Here is a 27451-nt window from a genome sequence, read left to right on the forward strand (position 1 = left end):
TCGCGAGGAGGACGCTGGGAGTTGTAGTCTCCCGGACGTGAGACTCCCTGGAAAGGGAATGAAATGGGGCGAGCCCTCCCGCAGAGCACGCTGGGAAACAGCCCCGAGCCACTGTTGCTCTGGATTGAGGAGTGACCAGCGGGAAAACGGAGACTCGGTGGGAGCCGCCGCGCGAGGCACGGCGGGAAGAGAGGCGGGAGGCCGCGCGGGGCATCCCGGGAGCAAGGGCCGGGCCGGGCCGCGGCGCGGGGCATTGTGGGAGGTGGACGCCGCTCCGGGGCGGGTAGGTGAGTGGGGAGGGGCGGGAAGGGTGCACATCTGGGGGAGGGGAGAGGCACAGCTGGGTGGGACAGCCGGGATGGGAGGTGCCGCGGCTGGCAGGGCTGGGAGGGGTTGTGGAGCCTGGAGCCGGCTGGGAGTGGCTCCAAGAGTGGGGGAGGCGCAGCTGGACGTGGGGGAGCATCTGAGGCGATGCAGCCCGTCTAACGACAACGGGCCACGTCTAGGGCGAGGACGCGAATCTGGGGGAGGATAATAGCTGGACGTGGGAGGAGGGGGCCACAGCTGGGCCGCGCAGTTCTTCTGGACAGATGGGGACCGCAGATGAATATTGGTGACACTTTTGAGAATTGGCCATAAGTGAATGGGGCACACACCTGTATGCGAAGGGGCCATACTCGATGTGGGGAGGACGTCTGGATACGAGAGCATCTCTTGGAAGTAGGGGCACAGCTGCATGTGGCAACCCATGGGGGCCCCATCTGGGAGAGGGGCAACAGCCGCCTAGTATCTGAGACACATCTGGGGAGGAGAGAGCCACAGGTGCATGAAGAATAAGACTGGGGATGAGCGATCCATGACTGGAGGTGCGGAGCACATCCGGAGATCGAGCAACTTTAGATGGGCGGGGGGGGGGGGGGGGCGGTGCTCGCAGCTGGATGTGGGTTACAGCCCCCGTATAGGCACATGAAAGTGGGCGTTCTAGTTACCGCTAAGTGCAGAAGGCACATCCGGAAGGGGAGGAAATCCTACTCGGAAGCTGGGAACACATTCGGGAAGGGGTCCACAACTGAGTTTTAAGAGTCATATTTTGGGAGAGGGACCGCAACTGTAGTAGGGATCACGTACGTCTATGAAGGAGGAGACCAGAACTGGAGTTAAAAGATCAGCCTGGCAGGTTCCAACTGTCCCAGGAATATAGCTGGGCGTGGGAGGAGGCCAAAGACGGGCTGGAGATTAACGGGTACACCCCGCTCCCCGCCCCCGCCCCCGGTCCCACCTGGAGAGAGGCGTCAGCTCTGAAGAGGCAGGCGGAGACTGGAGCAAGCGGGAGACCTCCTAGGGAGAGGATGGATCTGATATCCAGGTGTTCTCCCCACCTCTCCCACCCAGGCGCCCCAGGATGGAGCCTCCACCCGGCACAGCGGCGGGGCAGGAGGAGCAGGAGCTGCGGGAGAGGGCCTTCTTCTCGTGGGCCGAGTTCAGTCGCTTCTTCGACGCGTGGTGCCAGCAGCGGCTGGCACTCTTCTTCGTCAAGAGCTCCATGCACCTGGCGCGCTGCCGCTGGGCCAGCGCGCCCCCGCTCTACACGCTCATCGACGTGCTCAAGTACAGCTACGTGCGGCTGGTGTGCAAGGACGTGCGCGCGCCCAGCCGGCCCGCCGTGGGGTGCGTGAGCCGGGCTGGGGGCTGGCGGGGGCGGCGGGGGGGGGGGGGAGGGTGTGCGTCCTGGGGGAGGGGGAAGCAGCGAGCCCGCACCCGGGAGACCGGGAGGGGAGAGATGTCAACTGAAACCGCTAAATACACCTTGAAGAGAGACTAAGAGGGTCAAGGAGGGAAGTTTCCTGAGACAGAAGCAGTTTGCTAGAGGGATGGAGAGCCACTTGCAAAGTGTGGCCTCCACTTAGAGATTTTATTAGAGACCCGTGGAGAGGCACAGAGCGAGACAGACACACACACCCAAGAGACATTAAAAAAGAAAATTCCAAAAACATGGAGACATGGCGCCAAAGACACCAGCCAGCCAGAAAAACAGATGAGAGCCAGATTTAGGACACCTACGAAGAGGCTAGCTGCAGAGAAAGCCACAGGACAAAAATAGCCAAAAAAAAAAAAAATCCATGCATTCAGTAAATGCAGGGCCAGGTCCCCTGCCAGGAGGTAGGGATATTTCACTTGGGGGAGGTGGGGAGTTTAGCAAGACAGACAAATTCCCAGCCCTTCTGCTTTCAAAAGGGAGACAAGACTGACATGATATGAACGAGCTCACGGATAATAGTTCCCTCTAACTGTAATGCTTCAGAGGGCTTGAGGAATCCAAGAGGGCTAGGAGGCACAACCAAGTGGCCAGGGGTATTTTAACTGACCCTAATTTTAAACCCTGCACATTCCCCATACAGTCTTGGGTTTCCACCTTCCCTTGTGACTCGGGAGGAGGCTGACCTTGTTCCCTTGTGGCAGACAGCCACCCCAATCAGACGGGGCTCTGGCACTCAGGTTTGCCCCAGACCCCACCACTCTCTGCCACCTCCTCCTTTGCCACTTCCTTCGTCTGTCTGGCCCCTGCCCGTGTATGAGTTGGAGACCCTTGGATGGGGAGCCAGGGACAGAGGGGCTCGCTTAAGAACACAAGCTCTGCCTGTAGGCTGCTTGAGACTGGCTCTACCACTTCCTGGGTGGGTCTCTTTGGGCGGCGAACTTGACATCTCCAAGCCTCAGTTTTCTCATCTATGGAGAGGGCTGTTGTAAGGTTACCGTGAACAGGAAGGCGGCTTTCCAGTGCCTGGAACACGGGGCAGCTCAATACATAAGAACTGTTATAGCAGTCACATGCACAGAGCCGGAAGCCGGCAGCCTGGGGCCCCCCACGGCTCCACTGCTCATCAGCCCGTGATGTTGAGCTTGTGACATCCCCTTTCTGGGCCTCAGTTACCTCCCTGGGAAAATGGGAGAAGTAATATATTAATGGGCTTCCCAGTTGACTCAGTGGTAAAGAATCCACCTGCAATGCAAGGGATACAGGAGACGGTGGTTCGATCCCTGGGTCAGGAAGATGCCCTGGAAGAAAGCAGGGCAGCCCACTCCAGTATTCTTGCCTGGAGAATCCCATGGACAGAGGAGCCTGGAGGGCTGGAGTCCATAGGGTCACAAAGAGTCGAAGATGACTGGAGCAACTTGGCACGCATACACACACGCTAGTATTGATCAATAGGTTTTGTGAGGATTCAGTGAGCAAATAGATTGAGATCATTCAGCCCAGGTGATTGCTTAGTAACTACAGTTCTCATTCAGAGTTTATTAAGTTTTTATTGTGAGGATTACAATTCTCAGTAGCTTCAGTTCAGTTCAGTCGCTCAGTTGTGTCCGACTCTTTGCGACCCCATGAATCGCAGCACGCCAGGCCTCCCTGTCCATCACCAACTCCTGGAGTCCACCCAAACCTATGTCCATTGTGTCGGTGATGCCATCCAACCATCTCATCCTCTGTCGTCCCCTTCTCCTCCTGCCCTCAATTTTTCCCAGCATCAGGGTCTTTTCAGTAGCTTACCCACTGCTTATTCTAGAAACAGACTTGGAGAGCTAGAAGCAGAACAGCATCAAACACTCATTATCACCCGGACACCTAGAACATGAGAGCTCGTTGGGAGCTCAGGCCCAATCTGGAATCGCTCCTTGTTTTTGTTTTTTCTCTTCGTTAATAGAACCCAATTCAAAGCAACAGACACTAAGCCCCTACCGTATTCATGCTCTTCACAGGGCATGTGGAACCCAGAGAGCTGATGTCTGCCCTTGAGCAGCTCAGGAATCTAATAGAGGAGACAAAGGCCACCACCCCCAAGAAATGGCCCAAAGTAATGAGAAAGATGGGCTTCCCTAGTGGCTGAGTGGTGAAAAATCTGCCTGCCAATGCAGAGATGCAGTTTCCATCCCTGGATCAGGAAGACCCCCTGGGGAAGGAAATGGCAACCCACTCTAGTATTCTTGCCTGGAGAATCCCATGGACAGAGGAGCCTGGGGGGCTATAGTCCATGCGATCGTAAAAGAGTTGGACACAACTTAGCGACCAAACAAAATGCCACAACAACAACAACAAAAAAAAAAGAGAAAGATGGAGGAGGATAAAAGAGAAATGATCAGCTCTACCGAGAGCTCCCAGGGTAGATCCGGAAGGCTTCCTGGAAGAGGTGACCAGTAGGTGGTATTTTCTCTATATGTTTGTGTTATGTATGTTTGTGACTTAACAAACACATGGCACATACTACATGGAGGCACTGTCCCTCTACACATTTCAGAGGAACCCAGGGGGCAGGAGGGATGGGAGGGAGTGACAGAGCAGCAAGGGAGCAAGGACCGTGCCTTGGGCTTGGGCCGGGTGACTGGGAGGACAGTGGGATGGTCCCAGGATGCAGAGCCTGGGAATGGAGGTGGTTGATGAAGTGGCTGAGGACATGGGGGCCCATCACTTCTGAGCCCCTCTATTCCCTCCAGCTGCTCAGGCAGGGCCTGTCCAGTTTCCATGGACTGAGGACAGTGTCTGGGGATTTAGTTCATGAGAAAGGACCGGAGACATGGCTGGAATGGTGTCAGGCCCAGACCTGCAGAGCTGAGTCTAAGAGCTGGGACTTCATCCTGGTGCTCCTTGGGGCTGTGAGCAGGGTCAGCTCTGGGAATAGGAAGACCCTCTGGGGCCTGATAGGGGATGGACTAGAGGTGGGAAACCAGAGGCCAGAGAGGCAGCTGGGGCTGAGGGTCCAGGAAACACACAGAAGGGCCATCTTTCTAGCCCATCCTTTCCTGGAGGTTGCACACTGACCCCCAAATCACCATTGGTGTATCTCCCCCAGCTCTCACAGCACTCCCCACTTTAGAACAGAACTCCCAACCTTTCCCAACACACACCAGCCTTTGAAAACACAAAGATCTTGAGAACCTGAAATATCCAGAACTGTGTGAGTGGAATGCAGAACACAGCAGCGGTACTTTTTTTGACGGCAAGACTTGCAGGATCTTAGTTCCCCAACCAGGGATGGAACCTGCACCCTGGGCAGCAAAAGTGCAGAGTCCTAACCACTGAACCACCAGGGAAGTCCTAGGAAGGGTACTTTTAGAAGAAAAAAAGATGTTTGAAAATAGCAGCTACTTTTTAATTAACTGTTCATTAGATGTCAGCCCCCTTTGTCACCATATATTTTAATCATCTCACTGAATCCTCAACGACCCTGCAAGGTCAGTATGATTATTAGCCTCTATTTCCAGATGAGAAAACTGAGGCACAGAGAGGTTAAAAGACTTTCCCAAAATAACACAGCTGCTAAGAGGGAAAACCAAAATTTAGACCCACACAATTTGACCACAAAACCCAGGCTTTTAATTACCATCCTATCTCCCTCTTTTTCCTCTCATCTTTATTTCAATCATGGATCATTAATGTGAGAGTTGAGTGTGCTGACACCCTAAGGATATTTTGGTCCTAGGCATCTTGCATTTGTTCATTTCATCGAGTTTTGTTTTGAGCATCTACTATATGCAGGGTGTATGTGTTTTAGGTGCTATGATTTCAGTGGGGAGCATTCATTACAGATGCGCATCAATCAAATCATCACGCCAATATTGTGATGGAATCTGCCCAGGGATGGTCAGGGAGGGCTTCCTGGAGGAAGTGATGCTGGCTCTGAGTTGTGAAGGATGAGTAGGAGTTATTTAGATGAAAAGAAGGGAGAAGGACGTTACATGAAGAGGGAAAGAACTTATGGTAGGTTGGTTGCAATGGAAATGGCGGGGGGCGGGGGTGGTGAATGGTTTGGAGAGTTTAGAAGGTGTGATAGGCAGGACTTGGTGGTGGATGATTTTGGTGGGATGAGTAATCAGTGGTGTACCTGGGGTTCAGACAGTGGCATACAGTCATTCACTCATATATTACTGAGCACCTCCCAGGGGCCAGAGCCTTTCTAGGAGTTGAGGATCCAGCAGTAGACAAAACAGACTAAAATTCCTGCCCATGTGGAGCTGACAGTGAGAGGGGCTCATGATATTATTCCGCCAGTTAGATGGAGAGAAGTGGCATGTTGAGGCTGCCATAGACCATTGTGTGATATACTGGGACCCCATAGAGGGCACGTGCCATTCTCTGGTACATCCATTCTTCTGGATGCATGGCTTCCCCCGGAGTTGGGGCTTGTTCTAGGGGCTGAAACACCCAGGCCCAAAGAGGTCAGACCAGAGAGAAAGTCCATGAGTTTTCCTAGACAAATGTACTGGGTAGAACCCCATGAACTTGTCACTTGTTTAGATTAGAAATGGCTGCATGTTGGAAATTCTTTGAGTTTCATCAGTTACCACCATGGTGACTCCACCGTGCTGTGCTTAGTCGCTCAGTCATGTCTGACTCTTTGCGACCCCGTGGCCTGTAGCCCACCAGCCTCCTCTGTCCATGGGGATTCTCCAGGCAAGAATACTGGGATGGGTTGACATGCCCTTCTGCAGAGGATCTTTGCAACCCAGGGATCAAACCCAGGTCTCCCACATTGCAGGCAGATTCTTCACCATCTGAGCCACCAGGGAAGCCCATCAGGGAGGCTTCACATCTATATTTTATTTAGAATGATTTGTACACTGAAGATTTTTCCAAATTTGCATTCTTTCTGTTACTTTAAGTTAGGCAAAAAGTCTCAAATGCTTTTTGTGGATTTTTAAAATCTCTTAAACTCTTGGGTTTTGCTTTGTGCATAGAGGGGAAAAAAGAATTGTCTCCGATTTAACAGAGACAATTCCAAGTATTTAGACTGGAGGTTTCTCAGGTTGATCCTGAGAAGGATCACCCTCCTCAAGGACTGTTTAGAAAGAACGTGGGAACATTTAGGGGTTGGGGTGTGCTACTGGCATTTACCACCCAGGAGCCTTCTTAACTCTACCAGACCCCAGATGGTCTATGTTAGAAGGGTTGGCAGACTAGGAGCCCTGGGGCCAAATGCAACCTGCAGCTCATCCTTGTAAATAAAGTTTTATTGACACACAGACACACCCATTCAGTTACACATCATCCATGGCTGTGTCTATGGTACAACAACAGGACCTGTACGTTTGCTGACCCCTGCTCTATAAAAGTGAAATCTACCAAAAATGCCAGTCTCACCTCCCCATGGAGAAACACGGCCCCCACTTTTGGACAACAGATGTCAATTTAAATATTATCAGAGAAATACACTCTGATTTTCTTTTTCTTTTTTTTGGTACCCTGATTTTCTTTTCCCTTATTCTCTTCTGTTTTTCACCGTGCTGGATGGCATTCCCTAAGTTGATGCCAGGTGCCAGAATGGGCCATGCCCTGCAGTTTGAAAACTTCTGTCTGAGATGGGCTTTTCCTCACGCACATAGAGATGTGTAAGGGAGTGTTAGCTCACGTGTTGTCTGTAAGAAGGAAGAACTGGGGACAACCTAACAGTTGGCATAGTTGTAGAGTGGAATATTAGGCAGCAAATAATGAAAGAGAAAAGTCGTGGAGAGCTAATGAGTGAGAAAGCTACGAAAGGTTATACAGAGTGTGATGCTTGTATTAGTTTCTAGTTGCTGCTGTAACAAATTACCACAGGCATAGTGGCTTCCCACACACATCATACAGACGTGTGATCTTACACTGCTGAAGGTCAGAAGTCCAACACGGGTCTCAGTGGGCTAAATCAAGTTGTCTGCAGGGTTGTGTTTCTTCGGGAGGCTTCAGGGGAGAATCTGTTTCGTTGCCTTTTCCAGCTTCTAGAGCCCACCCCCATTCCTTGGTTTGCAGCCTCTTCCTCCCTTTTCAAAGCCAACAGCATAGCATCTTTCAATTGTTCTCTGACTTTGATGCTCCTCTTTCCTTTTCCCCCTTATTTAAGGACCCTTATGATTCCACTGGGCCCGTCTGGATAACCTAGTATCATCTCCTCATCTCAAATCCGAATTTAATCATATGTGCAAAGTCTGTTTGCCCTATACAATAACATTTGCACAGCTCCTTCGACTAAGATGTGACTATCCTTGTGGGCACGTGTGCGTGCAAAGTTGCTTCAGCTGTGTCTGACTCTTTGCAACCCTATGGACCACAGCCCACCAGGCTCCTCTGTCCATGGAATTTCCCAAGCAAGAATACTGGGGTGGGTTGCCATTTCCTTCTCCAGGGGATCTTCCCGACCCAGGGATCAAACCTGTGTGTCCTGCATTGCAGACAGACTCTTTACCACTGAGCCAACAGGGAGCCTATGTTATATATAGTAGTGTGTATACTTTAATCCCAAACTTCTAAGTTACCCCACCCCCTTCCCACTTCCCCTTTGGTAACCATAAGTTTGTTTGAGTCTGTTTTGTGAATAAGCTTATGTCATTTTTTTCAGTTCCATGTATAAGCAGTGTTGTATATTTGTCTTTGACTTAACGTCAGTATAGTAGTCTCTAAGTGCATTCATATTGCTGCAAATAGCATTATTTTATTTTTATGGCTGAGTAATAGTCCACCATATCTGTATCTACATCTATATATAATATAGATGTCTCATCGTCAAGTTTTATGTTCCTTTGATACCTAATCAGTTTAAGCACCTTTTCATGTATACAGAGTTTTAAAACCTAGTAACACACTTTTCATTGCTTATGAATACATAAAATCACATGGGGGAATGCTCAGTACCCCCCTTTGGGGAGTACTACCTCTGGGGACAGAAGGATGGAGGGGATTTTGTTGGGACAGAGTTCACAGAAGGCCTCAGCTTGCAATGTTATTGCTAAGTCAGAAGCGGATACAGGAGTATATGAAATGTTGTATTTCTTCAAATTGATTAAGGTAAGTAAAATAAACCATGCATTCACTTTTAATAGAGCTAGGGGTGGTGCATACAGAATTCTAGCAAACATACAGCCCTCCCCCATGTTCCAGACACTGTTTTCCAATACTTTCCAGGTAGCAACTCTTTTAATCCTCCCAACAACCCTAAGAGAAATGTATGATGATTGTTACCTCCCTTTTAAGAGGAAACTGAGGCCGGGAGACCTGAGGCAACCTGCCCAAGGTCACATAGCCGGCATATTCTTAAGGCCCTCTACTCTTCTCTATGCTCAAAACAATTCTTTTTAAAACAATTTTATTGAAAGATAGTTGATTAAGTGTTGTGTCAGTTTCATGTGTGTAGCAAAGAGATTCAGTTAAGACATATATTCTTTTTTTTAAGATTCTTTTCCATTGTGGGTTATGACAGGGTATTGAGTATAGGTCCCGGCACTATAAGGTAGGTCCTTGTTGGTTATCTAGTTTATATATAGTAGTGTATTTATTTTATTTTAGTACTGTGTATGTTTTAATCCGGAACTCATAATGAATGGATCCGTCCCCCACCTTGAAACAATCCTTACTGTTAAAAACTAAGAATAAAGGAGAGAGAGAGAAGGCAGAAGAGGGCGGGCAGCGGGGTGATGTGACTGGCGCCGTGATCCTTCTTCCGCAGGCCCCCCCAGCCTGGCTGCCCGGCCTTCATCATCGTCAAGCTGAGCCCGCTGCGGGACCGCCTCGTGGTGACGGAGTGTCAGCTGACCCACTCGCACCCGGCCTGCCCGCTCGAGTTCGCTTACTACTTCCGCCCGGGCCACCTGCTGGCCAACGCCTGCCTGCCCGTGCGCACCACCAACAAGATCTCCAAGCAGTTCGTGGCCCCGGCCGACGTGCGCCGCCTGCTCTCCTACTGCAAAGGCCGCGACCACGGCGTCCTGGACGCCCTGCACGTGCTCGAAGGGCTCTTCCGCACCGACCCCGAGGCCAAGGTGGGGTCTCGCGAGAGGCAGGCGGGAGGCGGGGGAGAGCCACGCCCAAGTCTCGCGGGTCTTTCATTCATTCATCCATCCCTCCTCCCATTCATTCATTCTTGTCTTTCTTTCATTCATTCCTTTCCGCATTCATTCAGCACTTATGGAGGCATGCGATGGGGGTGAGAGGCGGCCGCCAGCAGGACACACACAGTCCCTCAGAGAACTCATCCTCTAGGATCGCGCCCTGCAGTAGACCTTTGGGGGGCTGTGGAGAGAGAGAGAGACAGAAAGAGAAAGAACCTACGCACACATGGGAGAGAGAGAGAGAGCCCTTTGGCTCCTCTTTTTATGTTTTTTTTCTTCCCCCTGGGCCTGCGCTATGCAAATTGGGCTTGGGCAGGAGCGCTGTTCTACCTGAAGTCCTCACTCCGGTCCTTGGACCTTCCTTTGACCTTACTCTGTTCTATTTTCGCCGCCTTTTCCCTTCCTTGTCTTTTAGCCACCGCCATTTTGGACTCCCTTTCCCTATTCTAACTACCTAACAAGATGAATGGTGGTTGTGGGGGTTGGGGGAGAATTGTAAAGGAGAATAGGGCAAGGGTGTGGACAGGGACCGTTGTAAGGGGGCTATTTTAATGTGAGTGGTCACAGAAGGCCTCTATGAGGACATGATGGTGAAGCTGAGGAGACAGACTGGAGGGAGGGGACCCCCCCCACCACCACCATTCTGTCTTCAGAAGGAAGTGGGTTCCAGGCAGAGGGAACAGTCATTGCAGCGGCTCTGATGCTGGGGGGAGATCCAGGTGCTGGAGGAACGGTGAGAATACTGCTCCTCAGTGAGGAATCTCTCTGCTGCTTTGATCCGACTTCAAAGCCAGGGAGGACTTGAAGGGAAAGAAAGAAGGAAGGGAGGAAAGAAGATTGGTTTCTTCTTTCTCCTTCTGGCTGTGCTTTTCTTTCATGCATGGAAGAGGTCCCAACTCAGGATAAAGATGAGGTGTGAACCTGTTACCAAATCCAAGCTCACTCTGCTTGCTGCACGAGAGGCCAATAAATCCAAGGGACGAGGTGTTGAAGGAAGGACTATGACTTTATGCCGAAAGCCAGCTGACCGAGAAGAAGGCAGACTAATGTCTCAAAATAACCATCTTCTTAGTTACCAGGAGGAAGCCAGTTCTGACTCCATGTTGGAAACTGTTTCTTTGACTTGCTTTTATTATTATAACCATACTCAACGGCTTGCCTGGAGGACCCTGCCCCTCTGCTTGGCTGTAAACTAAAGTGCCTTTGTTCAGCTCCTGGAGAGATAGTTTGTCCCTGCCCACCTGTGAATAGAAGAGATTAACACACCTCTTCTGAAGGTTGGACATTCCCTTGGAGATGTTTTGCAATACTGAAGACCCTTTCACTTTACTTCCCCACTGCATCTCCCTCTCTATTCTGCCTTTTGACTTTAGTTCCTCGTTGCCTCTTTCTCTCCGATCTGTAAAACAACCTGGCGTCCAGACCCCAATAAGATGGTTATTTTGAGGTGCTAGCCTGCCATCTTCTCCGTCTTCTGGCTCCCCGATTAAAGTCTCTTCCTTGCCTCAACACCTCACCTTATCTCTCGGATTCATTGGCCTATTGTGCAGCAAGCAGAGCAAGCTGGACTCGGTAACATTCTCAGGGCCTGGATGTTCTTTTATGTTCTTTTATGGATAGGAGATGGAGGGAGGCGAGGAAACAAGTTTAAAAGACCATTTAATTCTTGAAAATACCTCCTAGAATGGCAAGTCTCAGGCAAGAGAATGTGTTAGTTTTTCTTTACAGTCGTTCATAGGTAGGTAGGGGCAGGTTATCTCCCTGTGAGCTAAACAAACCCTTAGCTTAAGGGTCAGACCAAGGAGACAGGGTTCTCTGAGGCAGGCCATCATGTATGATTATAACAAACAACAAAAACAGCAAAAAAAAAAAGAAAAAACAAAACTGAGGGTTAAAGCCATAGAAACAGCAAGGAGTCAAAATTAACCCTTCCCAGTAATAAACCCACTCTCTAGAATCAAGTCCAAGCATTCTTCCCATCCCCACCTCATGCCCAGTAACAAGCCCTCTTTCACACCCAGCCCTCTGTCCACATGTAATATTGATAATTTCACTAACATTTATCAGGGACTTACTATGTGCCGGGCACTACCCTAAGTGCTTTATAAATTGTAATTTGTGTAAAATCTCACCAGCACACGACAAGGAAGGAGTTCACCGTCCTCATTTTCATTTTGCAAATGAGGAAACTGAGGCACAGAGGGGGCAAGTAATTGGCCGGAGGTCACACAGCTACTTAGCGACAGAGCTGGACTTCAGACCCACAGTCTGGATCCAAGGACATACTCTTTACCACTCTGTATATCCCTCAGTTTGGAAATGAGGTTCCCGCCCCTCCTTGTCAGTTCCAGCTCTTGCCTGGAAACACCCTGTGTAGGGTCACGCCTGCAAGAAGCAGCATGTTCATATTGGAAAGAGTTCAAAGTCAGAGGGTCATCCTTTTAGCTCCCAGTTTGGAGGCTGTCATGAAATCCAGCCTAAACTGAGGTTGGTCCCGGGTCTGTGACTTGGCCTGCCTTAATTTTTTCAGTTGAAGTGTAGTTGATTGACAGTGTTGTGTTAGTTTCAGGTATGCAGCAAAGTGATTCTGTTATGCATATACATATAGCTATTCTTTTTCCTTATAGGTTATTACAAAATGTTGAGTTTAGTTCCCTGTGCTATACTCAACTTTGGTGCTTATCTCTTTTATATATAGTAATGTGTATGTTTCTGGAGGACAGCATGGCAACCCACTCCAGTATTCTTACCCGGAGAATCCCATGGACAGAGGAGCCTGGCGGGCTACTGTCCATGGTGTCGCACAGAGTCAGACACGACCGAGCGACTAAGCACAGCACAGCACGGTGTGTGTATGTTCATCCCAAACTCTTAGTTTATCCCTCCCCCTGCCTTTCCCCTTTGGTAACCATAAGTCTTTTTGTTTCTAAGTCTTTGAGTTTATGTCTGTTTTGTGAATAAGTTCATTTGTATGCTTTTTACAGATTTCACATATAAGCATTATCATATGATGTTTGTCTTTCTCTGTCTGGCTTACTTCACTTAGGATGATAATCTCTAGGTCCATCTATGATGCTACAAATGGCATTACCTCCTTCTTTTTCATGGCTGAGTAATATTCCATTGTGCACACGTGTGTGTGTGTGTGCGCGCGTGTGTGCGTGTGTGTGTGTGTACGCTAAGTCACTTTGTCATCTCTGACTCTTTCCCACCCTATGGACTGTAGCCCATCAGGCTCCTCTGTCCATGGGATTCTCTAGGCAAGAATACTGGAGTGGGTTACTGTGCCCTCCTCCAGGGGATCTTCCCAACCCAGGTATTGAACCTGGGTATATTATGTCTACTTACATTGTCAGGCAGGTTCTTTACCACTAATGCCACCTAGGAAGCCCATTTTATATATATATGTAAATATATATATATATATATACACACACACACACACACATATATATGTATATATACACACACACCACATCTTCTTTATCCATTGATCTTCTGTCCATGGACATTTAGGTTGCTTCCATGTCTTGGCTCTTGTGAATAATGCTGTTGTGATCATGAGGGTGCATGTATCACTTCAAATTAATAGTTTTCTTTGGATATATGCCCAGGAGTGGGATTGCAGGATTATATGTTGACTTGCCTTAATACTTTTGAAAGAAATGAAGAAGTTCTAGAAAACCAAGACACAGACTAGTGAAAGGGCTCTTCCTTTTAAAATAAAAATTTAAATACTGGTGTTTTGAATATGTAAAACGTTCACATGGTCCTAAATTCAAAAGGTACGAAGGGTATGTAGTGACAAGTCCCCTTCTCATATCCTGTCCCTCAGGGCTCCTCCTCAGAGGCTGCTGGAGTATTCAGTGGCTTATCCATCATTTGTATCTTTCTGTTTTATAGCCCAGTGCTGTCCAGCAGAACTTTCTGTGATGCTACAAATGATTTGTGTCTTGCTGTCCAGTAGGCTAGCTTATGTGGCTATTGAGTGCTTGAAATATCGAAATATGGCCAGTCTGACTGAGGAACTGAAGTCTTTTATTTTATTTGGCTGTGCTATGCCAGATTTTTAAGTTGTGACTTGCAGGACCTTAGTTCCCCCACCAAGGAACCAACCCATGCCCCACTGGAGTGAAAGTGTGGAGTTTTAACCTCTGGGCTGCCAGGGAAGTCCCTTGAATTCTTCATTGAATTACATGAATGGAAATTTCAGTAGCCCCATGTGGCTAGTGCCTTCTGCACAGAACGGAACGCACAGCTCTCTGCACAGATAACATTTGCATGTGTTTATTTTTAATCTTTTTTCCCCTCACCCCCTCCCCCAGCAAGGCAGCACATCACACCCACTTTCTTGCATCTTGCTCTGTATGCTAGGACCTGCCAGACGCTAGCATCTTTTGTTCTCCCTCTGGGGCCGTTCAAATCCCCCTGAGAAAACTCCAACCACTTGGCTGGCTGGCAGGTAAAAAAATACAAGCATATAGAGCTGTTTCACCGAGGGTGTCCCAGAGCCCTATCTGAATCTGGGGCTCATGCACCCCCTGGTCTGTGGTTACCCTGATCTCTCACAGCTCAGTCTCAGCCTTTCTGCCTCTTGTTGGCTCCCAAAGCGAATCTTCTCTGTGTCCTGTTTTTTACATCAGGATAGTCATTTGGGGGGTGATATAGTAACAGCTAGAAATTTGCTTTTATTTATGTGGACGTACACTAAAAACGTGATATACATTCTAACTGTACCGTTTCCTGGCTGGGGAACATCCAGTAAGTTGTGAACATAACTTATTAATACATAACCTCTTTGGACCTTGGTTTGTTCATCTGTAGAATGGAGATAATCAAAGATACTATTTCATAGGGTTTGGGGGCTTGGTTTAGGGTCTGGTGGCTCAGACCATAAAGAATCTGCCTGCAATGTGGGAGAGCTTGGTTCAGTCCCTGGGTCAGGAAGATTCCCCTGGAGAAGGGAATGGCTGCCCACTCCAGTGTTCTTGCCTGGAGAATTCCATGGACAGAGGAGCCTGGCGGGCTACAGCCCATGGGGTCACAAAGAGTCGGACATGAGTGAGCGACTAACACTTTCATAGGGTTTAGGGTTCTTGTTTTTGTAGTTGTGTGTGTGTGTATAAGGAACAGAGCCCAGAAAGTTGGAAACTCTATATGATTTGGCTATTTAGCTATTATTTTCATTCCTTCATTTTGGGGGGGACAGTCTGAACATGTCCTCATGGTGTTCTGCTATTCTGTACATGTGAAAAAGGAGGCTGTGTGCCTGAATATAGGAAGATGTGTGGGTGGGGAGTGTGAGGTGGCGTGGTTTCCGATATTCACATCACATTCTGATGTGGAATCTGGTCTATGGATGCTGCATCCCAGGGCCGCCGACCTGTGTGTCTGAGACAGTACCCACGCTCATTCTCACCCTCCCAGCTGCTCCTCCCCCGGCCACTCCACCCCGGCTGTGCCCTACCATCCACTGTGCACCTCACCCTGGAAGCCTGGGAGGCAGGGCCGATCACTTTTGTGAAGGGTCTAGTGGTCAGAAGCACAGACCCGGGCCAAGTGCCTGAGTTCAAATCCCAGCTCTGCTGCTTACTACCTGTGTGACCCCAGACAAGCAACCGAACCACTCTGTGCCTCAGTTTCCCCGTGTGAAAAACAGGATGGGAATAATGGGCCCTGTTGTTCAGGATTGTTGTGGCAGTTGAAAAAGTTAATTTCTCGGAACTGTGGGGTTAGTTCTTCCCAGCATTTTGCACGTGTGCTAAATCGCCTCTCTTCAGTCGCGTCCGACTCTTTGCCACCCCGTGGACTGTGGCCCGCCAGGCTTCACTGTCCATGGGATTCTCCAGGCAAGAACACTGAAGTGGGTTGCCGTGGACTCCTCCAGGGCATCTTCTCAACCCAGTGATCAAACTGATGTTTCTTACATCTCTGGCATTGGCAGGCAGTTCTTTACCACGAGCGCCACCTGGGAAGCCCTTTGCGCCATTTGCTATTATCTTATTCTTTTTCCCAAGGAGAAAAAGATAAGAACTTACTTAATACAAGGGAAACATGTAAGGTTGTTCTGGGTTTCTTTTAACCCATTGTATCTATTAATATTTTCTTTTCATTTCTGTTTTGTAATTGAAGTATAGTTGATTGGCAGTGTGATTCAGTTGTACACGCATGTACATTCTTTTTTCCATTATTTTCCATTATGGTTTGTCTCAGGATACTGAATATAGTTTCCTGTGCTATACAGTGCTGTGGTTAGTCACTCAGTCGTGTCTGACTCTTTGCGACCCCATGGACTGTAGCCCACCAGGCTCCTCTGTCCATGGGGATTCTCCAGACAAGAATACTGGAGTGGGTTGCCATGCCCTCCTCCAGGGGATCTTCCCAACCCAGGTCTCCTGCATTACAGGAGGATTCTTTACCGTCTGAGCCACCCAGAAAGCCCGTGCTATACAGTAGGACCTTGTTGTTTATCCTTTCTTTTTCTTTTTTTGAGACATAATTGACATATAACATTCTGTTAGTTTCAGGTGTACAACATAAGGGTTTTTCTTTTATCTTTACTTATTTTTATTTATTTACTTGACTGTGTCTGGTCTTAGCTGTGGCATGCAAGATCTTCCATTGGGAACAATGATTCTCTAGTTGTGGTGCCCAGACTCCAGAGCGTGTTGGGCTCAGAAGTTTTGGCGCCGGGCTTATTTGCTCCACGACATGTGGGATCTTAGTTCCCCAATCAGGGATCGAACCCGCATCCCCTGCACTGCAAGGTCGGTTCTTAACCCCTGAACCACCAGGGAAGTCCCCATAAGGGTTTGGATATTTGTATATATTGTGAAATGATCGCCTCAGTAAGTCTAGTTAGCATCCGACGACTTTTATCTTTACATTGGTTTCTACACCAGCTCCATCAAATAGGATTTTCTGTGTTGATGGAAATGTCCCGTCTGCCCTGACCCACAGAGTAGACATTAACCTCACATGGCCGTTAAGCAGTGAAATATGACTGGTGTGACTGAGCAAGTGAATTTTTACATCTTTTTAAATCTTCATTTAAATGTAAATTGCTACTGTATTGAACAGAGCTGTCCTAGATGGAAACATCTGCTAATATAAATTAAATCATAAAGTAATTGTAGATATAAAAATTAATTAACTGTGGTGCTGTAACTGGTTCAGTGGTAAGCTGACTAGGCTTTTCCATAAAATGTATCGAATGCCTCTGCTCCTTAAGATGCTGAATGTATAATCTTAGGGTGGAGAAGACAATTTCTGTGTTCTTTTTGGACTCCACTAGGCTTTTTTTTAATTGAAATTTTTGTTGTTGTTATTGTTTTGGTGTTGTTTTTTTCTTTTCCTTTGAATGTGGAGAACTGTGCATTGCTTTTTAACCCATTTTGAGGGATGAGGTCAGATTATGGCAGAATAGTTTGTGGAGAGATCTATGCTTAAACTATATTCCAATCCCGGTTCTTCAGCTATGGGTCAGCTCTGCAGGGCCTGGCCGAAACAGCCTAGCTGCCTGCTTGGTAGAAGGGACCTAAGCTCATTGCCACTAATCTGCCTACCCCATTAAGTGACTTTCATGCAAAAATAATGAGGCCAGAATGGCTGAGGCCAAGGCAGATGAGAGGGACAGGAGATGAGGTCCAAGGACCCAATCATTCAGCCAGAGAGCTGTGGGCTGAACTCTGGATTTGACTATCATCCATGCTTAAAGACCAGGTGTGATCGGAATTTCTGGGAAAGGTTTTCAAGCAGGGGAGGGCGTGATCTGATCTTGAAAATGCCCCCTGGCAGCTCTGTGGGGGACTGGGAGAGACAGGGAGCCCAGGTGGAAATGGCTACAACAATCCAGGTGAGAGATGGTGATGGCTCTGACCAGTGGCCACAGGAATGGGGAAAAGGGGTCAGATTCTGGACTCATTTTGAAGGTTGCTGCTAGAATTTGGGGATGGGTTGAATTTTTTAAAATATATTTATTTGCCTGCTTCAGGTCTTAGTTGCGGCATGCAGAAGAATTTTTAGTTGCATCATATGAACTCTTAGTTGCAGGACGTGGGATCTAGTTCCCTGACCAGGGATTGGACCCGTGGCCCCTGCATTGGGAGTGAGGAGTCTTAGCCACTGGGCCCCTAGGGAAGTCCCCAGGGGATGAATTGCATCTGGAGGGTGAAGAAACAGAGGAGCTAAGAGTCAGTCTTGAGTGCTGGGGACTAAGCTATAAAGTGGAGATGGATTCGAAACTAGGATTCAAAACCAGCATTCCCTGAACTTCCACTCCAGAGATGTGGCCAGTGGCGATCACTATACACTCATGCATTCATTCCCTCACTCACTAGGGGTGTATTGAGCTGTCGCTCAGGCCAGGTGCCATTCAAAGCACCAAGGACTGCAAAAGTGAAATGAAGCAGTATCCTTGTGAGGCTGACATCCTAGGGAGAACAAACAGGCGATAAGAGAAACAGCAAATAAAAATGTAACATGCTTCAGGGGGGTAAGTGCCATGGCTATAAGTGGCTAGAGAGAGATGGGTGTCTGCTTACATGGGGTGGTCAGAGAAGACCTTTGTGAGCACCTGGTCTTTAAGCATGGATGATAGTTGTGATAATAACAAACACTTCCAGAGCACTTACTGGTTATTGAGTGAGTATTGTTGAATAATAGTGATGTTATTTGTCAGTGCTGCATGCGTGCATGCTCAGTCGCTAAGTCATGTCCGACACTTTTCGACCCCATGGACTACTGGCCGGTCTCCTCTATCCATGGGATTTCCCAGGAAAGAATACTGGAGTGAGTTGCCATTTCCTTCTCCAGTGGATCTTCCTGATTCAGGGATTGAACCCGGGTCTCCTGCATTGGCAGGAGGATTCTTTACCACTGAGCCACCAGGGGAACCCGTTTGTGCCCTGCGATGTTCTAAATACTTCCATTCATTTCATCTGCCCAATCACACTCTCATCATCATCATTTGCAAATGATAGCAGTCAGGGAAGTGGTCAGAAGAAACACACAGCCAGGAAGTGGGGGCTCTAGGGTCTCAGCTCAGGCCATCTAGCTCCAGATGCTATGCTAAACCTGACTATCCATGCACGAAGGAATGACTCTTCATTTCCCAGAAGGGGGAATTGGGAAACAAGGAGGAAGCTGAGGCACGGAGAGCCTAAGTCACAAGGTTAGAAAGGGGTGGTGCAGGGACTCAAAGCCAGGCACACTGGCTCCACAGTCTCTGCCCTTGAGTTCTAGACCAGTGGCTCTCAGACTTGAGCGTGGCCGGGAGCCCCAGGTGCATGCGTGCTCAGCCGCTTCTTCCTGTCCGACTCTTTGTAACCCCACCAAGTCTACAGTCTAACCCCGACTGTAGCCCACCACGCTCCTCTGTCCATGGGATTCTCCAGGCAAGAATACTGGAGTGGGTTGCCATGCCCTCCTCTAGGGGATCTTCCCAACCCAGGGATCCAACCCATGTGTCCTGCCTTGCAGGCAGATTCTTATACCACTGAGCCACCAGGGAAGCCCTGGGGACCCTGGGAGAGCTTGTCAAGGCAGATTGCTGGGCCCCTCCCCCTGAACTTCTGACTCAGCAGGGCTGCAGAGGGCCTGGGAATATGCATTTTTGTCAAGGAACCAATAGGTGATGCTGATGCTGCTGGTCCAGGACTTAACACTTTGAGAACCACTACCCTAGACTGCCTTTGAGTGTAGGAAGGAATGACTACCCACTTTCTAGTAGGGGGAACTGAGGTTCAGAGATGCTGTCTAGTGGGCAAAAACCACACAGCTCTTAGATGGTCATGCCAGCATCGCAAATCCAGGCAATCTGGCCTGCGAGCTCAGTGTCTCAATTGTGTCCTGTTCTGTGTGACCCCATGGACTGTAGCCTGCCAGGCTCCTCTGTCCATGGAATTTTCCAGGCAAGAGTGCTGGAGTGGCTTGTCATTTCCTACTCCAGGGGCTCTTCCCCATCCAGGGAATGAACCCCCATCTCTTGCGTTTCCTGCACTGGCAAGTGGATTCTTTACCATGGCTCCACCTGGGAAGGCCCCGGACAATCTGGAGTCTGGGTTTTAAATAATTCTCCTGCACTGCCTCCTCCTGGTCAAATGGATAAATGCAGGCACTAATGAATGAATGCTTGGATAGCATCACAGACTCAATGGACATGAATTTGAGCAAACTCCGGCAAATAGTGAAGGACAGAGAAGCCTGGAGTGCTACAGTTCATGGGGTCGCAAAGAATGGGACACGACTTGGCCACTGAACAAGAACAGCAACAATGAATTAATGAATGGAGTCCCAGTTCCCGCCGAGGGGGAAATAGTGGGCAGGGCGACGACCCCTGCGCCTCTTGACAGCTCTCCCCGCCTCTCCGCTGCCGCCCGCAGGTGAAGCTGGTGTTCGTGGAGGACCAGGCGGTGGTGGAGACCGTGTTCTTCCTGACGTCACGCACCCGGGCGCTGCTGCGGCGCTTTCCACGCATGCTTCTGGTGGACCGGCTGCCGGGGCTGCAGGGCGCGCTGGATCTGCTGGCGGTGCTGTGCGTGGACGGCGCGGGCCGAGCGCGTCAGGCCGCCTGCTGCGTGGCGCGCCCGGGCACGCCGAGCCTGCTGCGCTTCGCGCTGGCCTCGCTGCTGCAGAGCGCGCCCGACGTCAAGGGCCGCGTGCGCTGCCTGACTGCCGGGCCCGAGGTGGCGGCGCAGCTGCCCGCCGTGCGCCAGCTGCTGCCCGGTGCGCGCGTCCAGATCTGCAGGGCGCAGGGCCTGGAGACGCTCTTCAGCAAGGCGCAGGAGCTGGGCGGCGCCGGCCGCGAGGACCCGGGCCTGTGGCCCCGCCTGTGTCGCCTGGCGGGCGCGTCGTCCCCCGCCGCCTATGCCGAGGCCCTGGCCGAGCTGCGCGCCCACGGCCCGGCCGCCTTCGTCGATTACTTTGAGCGCAACTGGGCGCCACGCCGGGACATGTGGGTGCGCTTCCGCGCCTTCGAAGCGGCCCGCGATCTGGACGCGTGCGCCCTGGTGCGCGGCCACCGCCGGCGTTTGCTGCGCCGCTTGAGCCCCTCGCGCAGCGTGGCGCAGTGCCTGCGCGATCTAGTGGCCATGCAGTGGGCCGACGCCGCTGGGGAGGCGGCGCCCGACGTCTCCGATGATGGGGGCCCATGGCTGGAGGGGGAGCCAGGGAGGGGAGCCCAGGTGGAGAACCAGAGGTTGAAGGGCCTAGAAACCGGAGACTGGGTAGGGGCGCGGAAGGAGGGAAGTTTTTGGAGAGAAGCCCAGTTGGAGAAGGAGTGGGCCCGAGGGCTGGAGACCAGAGACCGGGGAGGGGCTCAGGTGGAAAGTGAGAAGGGGAGAGGGTTGCAAATCCGAGACTGGAGAGGGGTCCAGTTGGAAAACCAGGTGAGAGGGCTAGAGGGGAGTGTCTGGAGAGGGTCCCAGTTGGAGAAGGAGCGCTTGAGAGCGCCCGAGATCAGAGACTGGAGGGGGGGCCCATTGGAGAGTGAGAAAGATTGGGGACTGGAAGGTTATATCTGGAGGGGGGCCCAGGTGGACGACCAGAGGTTGAGGGGACTGGAAGGGTATACCTGGAGGCTGGCACAGCTGGAGGATCGAAGGGTTAGGGTGCTGGAGACCGCAGACGGGAGGGGGACCCAGTTTGATTGCGAGAGGGCCAGGAGTCATGATGGGAGCTCCTGGAGGGGGCCCAAGTTGCACGATGAGCGGCTAAGTGGCCTGAAAACCAGGGACTGGAAGGGGCCGCATTTGGAAGCCGAGAAGGAGAGGGGGCTGGAGGTAAAAAACTGGAGGGGGGTCCCTGTGGAGAAGGCCCTGGAACTGGTCCCTGAGAATGGAGACCCCAGGGGGCCCCAGTGGGGAGATGGGAGGCAGAGAGGGCCAGAGACTAGAGAAGAGGGAGGAGCGAGGTTGGGTGTCAAAAGAAGAAGGGGCCTGGAGGATGTAGTTCTGATCCAGCTGGGGGACCCAAGGGTGGCGGGCCTGGAGAATGGAGAGGGAGGAGGTGCCCAGGCTGGGAGCCCCAGGAGCAGAGGTGGGCAGGGCAGGGAGTGTGGGGACCCAGGAGGGGGCTGTTTAGGGCTGGGGGATGGAGTCACATGCAGCACCCCAGGGGGGGACCGTGTCAGAGGGTGACCCAGAGCGGGCAGCGAGAAGAAGGAGGTACCCGGCCCCTGGGGAGTGCTTGCAGGAAGGAAGTGGAGGAGAAGGCCCAAGGGAACCAAAGAGGCCGTGCTGCCCCTCAGGGGATGAGGAGGTGGACTGGGAGCCGCTGGCCAAGTTCCGAGCAGCCTGCGGGCCAGAACTGGCGGAGCTGGTGGCTGAAGAGCTGGCCTTTGCCAGGCAGCACGGGACCCGCGGTTTCCACTGGACCGGGACTGGCTTCGCCCTGCAGGACGGCACCTCGGACTTCTTCCTGGACGGAGCGCTCACGCGCTGCACCTGCTCCATCCACGCCGCGCGCCGCCTGCCCTGCCGCCACGTGTTCGCCGCGCGCCTCCTCACAGGGGCAGCCTTATTCCACATGGACCTGCTCAGGGATTGTTGGGGGAGGGCCCCCGAGCCCTGAGCCCGCCGGCCCCTGCCCGTGACCCTCCACGGTGGGGGCGGGAGGGCACGCTTCGATCCCAAAGATAACAGGGCTGCGGCCAAGAGGGCCACCCCATTCTGTCCCCGGCCACCTCCTGGGGTACCCAGGGACCCCATCCTGGCAGCTGGCCTCTCTGGATCCGAGGGGGAGCCGACAGTGTGGTCTCTGAGGTCCCTCCCGTGGCAGATGGTGGTGGCCAAGGGATTCTCCTTTGGAGAGGAAAGTCGGGGTGAGACAGTGTAGACAGGGTCAGGTCGGGACAGGAGAAGGAAGGGGATAGAGCTGGGGGAGGGGAGGACACCAGGATGTGGGGAGAGTCTGGCAGGAGGAGGGAGAAAAGCAAAGGGGAATGAAGGAGAGGGGAGGGGAGGCAGGACAAAGGAGACACAGACACGGAGGAGCGAGGACAAGGAAAGAGGCAGAAAGGAGGAAGAAATGGAGACAAGCAGGAGGAGGGTGGGGGAGGGGCAGAGGAGATGCGGATGAAGCAGAGGGAAGGGGAAAAGGAACCAGCAAAAGAAAGGAAGGGGAGAAAAGAAACGGGAGGGGGTTGATTTGGGGATTTCTCTGAGGCCTGGAGTCTTGGATCGCCTTCGCCTACTGGTTAGTCATTCCAGGAAGAGGCAGAATAAGAGGGGGGGCTCTGGGGGTCTGATGGGATGGGCTGGGGGCTCTCCAGCGGGGCAGGGGAACCGTCTGGACTCTGGCGCTTCAAGATTGGAATAAAACAGTACTATTTTGGTTTTTGTGCTGAGTTCTTGGCTTGTTGGGGGTGGGTGGGAGGCCCAGGCCCAGACGACAGTTGAAAAGGTTCAGCATTCCTCGATTTTTTTTTTCTATCAACAGGCCCTACAGGGGCTTGACGGAATGTGGGGACCCAAAATGAATACATCTCCATGGCAGCTCAGGCCCCATCCTCCCTTGCCTGGACCAGTAGGCCGTGGGGACAGCTTGCCATCTGTGGATGCTTTGCTCCAATGACTAGTCCATGCCAATCTCAACCACTGCCAGTGATTGGTTTAAGGGCATTGCCATTGGGGCATGTGGCCTGATCCAGGCCAGTGGGTCTGCTTAGGGCAGGAGACTTCTAAAAGTTCTCTCAATCCTAAGGAGAAGCCCCAGAATGCAATAGTTAGGCCTAGAGCTGCTTGCAAGCCTCCTAATAAAATGTGAGAATGAAGGATGTCATTGAGGACGACAGAGCTAAGAGAGGAAGAAAATCTGGGGAATCCCCTGGTAGTTCAGTGGTTAGGACTCTGCACTCTCACTACTGAGGGCCCGGGTTCAATCCCTGGTCAGGGATCTAAAATCCTGTAAACTGCGTGGCCAAAAGGAAAGAAAGAAAGAAAAAAAACACCTGTATCTGGAGTCTGCCTACTGGGGAGCTTCCTAAGTAAGATAAAGATAAGTTAATACTTAATGGCAGTTGGAGTTGGGGTTTCTGTTATTGTAGGTGGTGTGGGGGACTGAATTCTCCTGCAGGTGATACAAATCCAAGCAGAAATAGCTCAGCACTCTTCAAAATTTATGAATGGATGAATCACCAGTCAGTCTGAAATGGGGCCCAATATTTTATTATTGTTGTCGTTTAGTCGCTAAGTCGTGTCTGACTCTTTCAACATCCTATGGACTGTAGCCGGCCAGGCTCCTCTGTCCGTAGGATTTCCCAGGCAAGAATACTGGAGTGGGTTGCCATTTCCTTCTCCAGGGGATCTTCCCAACCCAGGGAAGGAACTGGCATCTCCTGCATTGGCAGGCAGAATCTTTACTGCTGAGCCACCAGGGAAGCCCCCAAGATTGTATAAGTTTCTCCAATGATGCGGTTGCTGCTGGACTGTGGAGCACACTTTGAGTAGCAACAAAGGAGCTTGATATAAAAGGTGGTCCAGCCATTCACATCACTGGGAAATCAGAGGCTTCAAGTGCAGCCGAATCCAGGAGCTCAAATAATGTCAGGTTTGTCCCTTGTGCTTTTTGTCCCTTGTGCCTTTTGTGTATGGTTTCTTTTAAAAGAAGGCTATCTCCCTTGGCTGAGAAAGATAGTGACTTGGAGCCCTAATCTCATATCCTCAGATTTTGATCCCCACAGATCTTTCCATCAGCATCCCTGTATCAAGTCTCAAAGAAGAAACTGATTGGATGTACTAAGTGTATTGGTATCAGTTATCTATGGTTACATTAATGCTGTGTAACAACCATGACACTTCAAAGCTATTTAACAATAAGCATTGATTTTTTTTTTTTTTTGTCTTTCATTGTCTCTTGTTTATGTGTTGCTCAAACTTGAGGAAGCCTCAGGAAATTGATCACCCAGAGACCTTGTTAAGACATAGACATCACCCTGAATTTCTGATTGAGTAGATCTGAGGTAGGGCCTGAGAATTTGCATGTCTAATGATGCTGATGCATCTGGTTTAAAGACCATGCTCGGAGAATCACTGCTCTGATCAGTCAGCCTGGACATCTGCCTATTCCTATAAAAGGAAGACAGGCCAGACAATGTACAGGATCACAGAGAGTGAGGAGTTTGGGGGGTTTTTATATTTATTATGTATTTGGCTGCACTGGGTCTTCATTGCAGCATGTGGGATCTAGTTCTCTGACCAGGGATTGAGCCCAGGTACCCTGCATTGGGAGCATGGAGTCTTAGCCACTGGACCACCAGGGAAGTTCCAGAGAGGGAGAGTTGTTCAAGAAAGGAGGCAGGAGGAATTCTGAGCAGGCAAACCCCACCGCAGTCCAATGCACGTCAATGTCCCAAACCTTCCCACTTAACTGTTTTATACTTAGATTCTTGGACGTGGGTTAGGGAGAGTCCTAGGAGGGAAAGATCTCGGCCATACTGTAAATTGAAGAAGGGCTAGTAGAAGGGGGTCAGGGTATGAGAAAGGGAGAGATGTGGATAATGACGTCAGGACCTTAAAGGTACAGGAGGAACAGGAGGAGATGAGTATCATGGGAGCAGTGGGAAGCCATTCAGTTTTTCATGTGGGGTGAGGGGAGTGGGGCTCCCTAGCGGTCCAGTTACTAAGAATCTGCTTTGCAATGCAGGGATGTGGGTTCCATCCCTGTTGGGGGAACTAAGATCCCACATGCTGAGAAGCAGCTAAGCCCACATGCCACAACTACAGAAGCCCAGATGCCACAGCTAAAGAGTCAGTGCCCTGCAGTGAAAGAGCCCACGTGGCACAAGGAAGATCCCTTGTGCAGGAACTAAGACCTGATGCAGCAAAATAAATTAATTTTTTAAAAAGAGATGGGGTAAAATCTTACAAAAAAATTTTTTTTCACACAAGGGCATGGCTTGATGGGGCTCCCCCCTGGTGGTTCAGACAGTAAAGAATCCGCCTTCAATGCAGAAGATCCAGGTTCGATCCCTGGGTTGGGAAGATCCCCTCGGAGAAGGGAATGGCAATCCACTCCAGTATTATTGCCTGGAGAATTCCATGGACAGAGCAGCCTGGCGGGCTACAGTCCATGGGGTCGCAAAGAATCTGACACGACTGAGTGAAAGACACACACACCCCTGGCTTGGTTGGATGTACAGAAATAAAATCACCCCCAGCAACTTTCTTGTGACAAAGGGATCGGATGTGCGTGCAGAGGAAGAAGAGGGTTATGGTCAGCAAAACAGGACAGAGCAGAAGTTTCTTCAGAGAACTGGATCTTGAAGGATGCATTTGACAGGGTAAGAATGGGGAAGTGCATTCTCAGCAGAGGGAACATCGAGTGTAACAGTTTGCCCTTGGGGAAGGCAAGAGAAAACTCTAAAGTTCAGTGACCCTTGGACCTCTACATCGTCTACATGCCCAGCACGATCCCTTCAAGCCTCTGCTCAAATGACATCTTCTTCTAAGAGCCATCCCTAAACTGTCCATTTAAAGAGCCATCCCATCCCCTTTCCCTGCTTTATTTTTCACAAGCACTATCACTGCCTGAAATCACACCACACATCCCTACCAGGTCAGCACTTTGGTTCAATCCCAGCTCCACTCCTTGCCATGTGCCCTTCCGTTGCTTAGTCTCTGTTTCTGTAGCTTAATCTCTGTTTGTTACAGATTGGGGACAACAGTACCTCTCACAGGGCTTTGTGAGATAGATGAATTAGGGTGTGTGCGGATGTTCTCACATGATCTGCATTCCCTCTTCTCCCAAAGCACGTCAGTTACCTATTAATACACCGTTTGCTCTAGCGACTTGCTCTAAGAATGTGTTCATTGTTATTAATAGTCCATCTTTCCCCGTCAAAGTATGAACTCTTTATTTTGTTTCCCACTGTATCTCCAGTGCTTAGAACAGTGTCCAGTGAAAAGTGATCACTGAACAAGAAAGATGAAAGAATAAAAATGGCAGACTGGCTTGTAGGGCTAGTGCTTCATCATGCCTCATTGTTGCTATGGTGACATTGGAGCCTGCCAGACGATTCTCAGCTTCAGTAACTGATTTTATCCGGCTCACCCATTGGCCACCGGTGTCTCCGCTGTAGCAGCCAGAAAACTACAACTCCCGGCAAGCTGAGCGCCTGCAGCCCCGACCGCTAAGCATGGGCGCCCGCGCAGTAAAATCTGCCGCCCGGAGGTCCACTAGAGCGGTGCCGGGCGCAGGGCGCTGGGTAGGATGGGAACAGAAAAATTGGAGGGGGGGGGGGGGGGGGGGGCGGGGGGCGGGGACCCTTTGCTCGCTGAGCATTGTGGGGCTCCCTAGTTTCTTCTGGCTCTCTCGGGTCTAAAGGGTCTGGGTCTCAGAACAATTCACCGTGAGGTGGGTGGAGGAAACTGCTCCGGTTTCCATAGTGATGAGCCTGGCTAGGTGCGCAGAGGATTGCTGCGGGGGACTGCGGGCAGAGAGAGATCAGAGATGGGCGTTGCCATGGTAACCCTGGGGCAGACGAGGATGGGGGTGAGATGAAGGGATTTAAGGGTTGTCATGGGAGAAAATAGAATAACAGCCCGAGGAACTGAGATGCTCGGAGGAGCATCTGTACACAGATGCTCTGTACACACTGTGC

General features: G+C 50.7%; 1 protein-coding gene and 1 long non-coding RNA gene across 2 annotated transcripts; one reads left to right on the top strand and one right to left on the bottom strand.

The window, feature by feature from the left end:
• The first annotated feature begins 168 nt into the window (after nucleotides 1–168).
• On the top strand, nucleotides 169–23186 carry ZSWIM9 (zinc finger SWIM-type containing 9). Its single transcript, XM_043899654.1, is given in 5 exon segments — nucleotides 169–283; nucleotides 1393–1668; nucleotides 9471–9783; nucleotides 20235–21965; nucleotides 21967–23186. Coding segments are annotated over 4 exon segments (2766 nt in total). The 5' UTR covers nucleotides 169–283; nucleotides 1393–1402; the 3' UTR covers nucleotides 22423–23186.
• On the bottom strand, nucleotides 696–1418 carry LOC122692260. Its single transcript, XR_006340618.1, has 3 exons — nucleotides 1280–1418; nucleotides 990–1130; nucleotides 696–801 (listed from the first exon to the last, which is right to left on the bottom strand). It is a non-coding gene; the product is annotated as an uncharacterized LOC122692260 (long non-coding RNA).
• Nucleotides 23187–27451: the final 4265 nt, after the last annotated feature.

This window comes from Cervus elaphus, chromosome 4 (assembly GCF_910594005.1).
Source record: "Cervus elaphus chromosome 4, mCerEla1.1, whole genome shotgun sequence".
Taxonomy (NCBI): domain Eukaryota; kingdom Metazoa; phylum Chordata; class Mammalia; order Artiodactyla; family Cervidae; genus Cervus; species Cervus elaphus.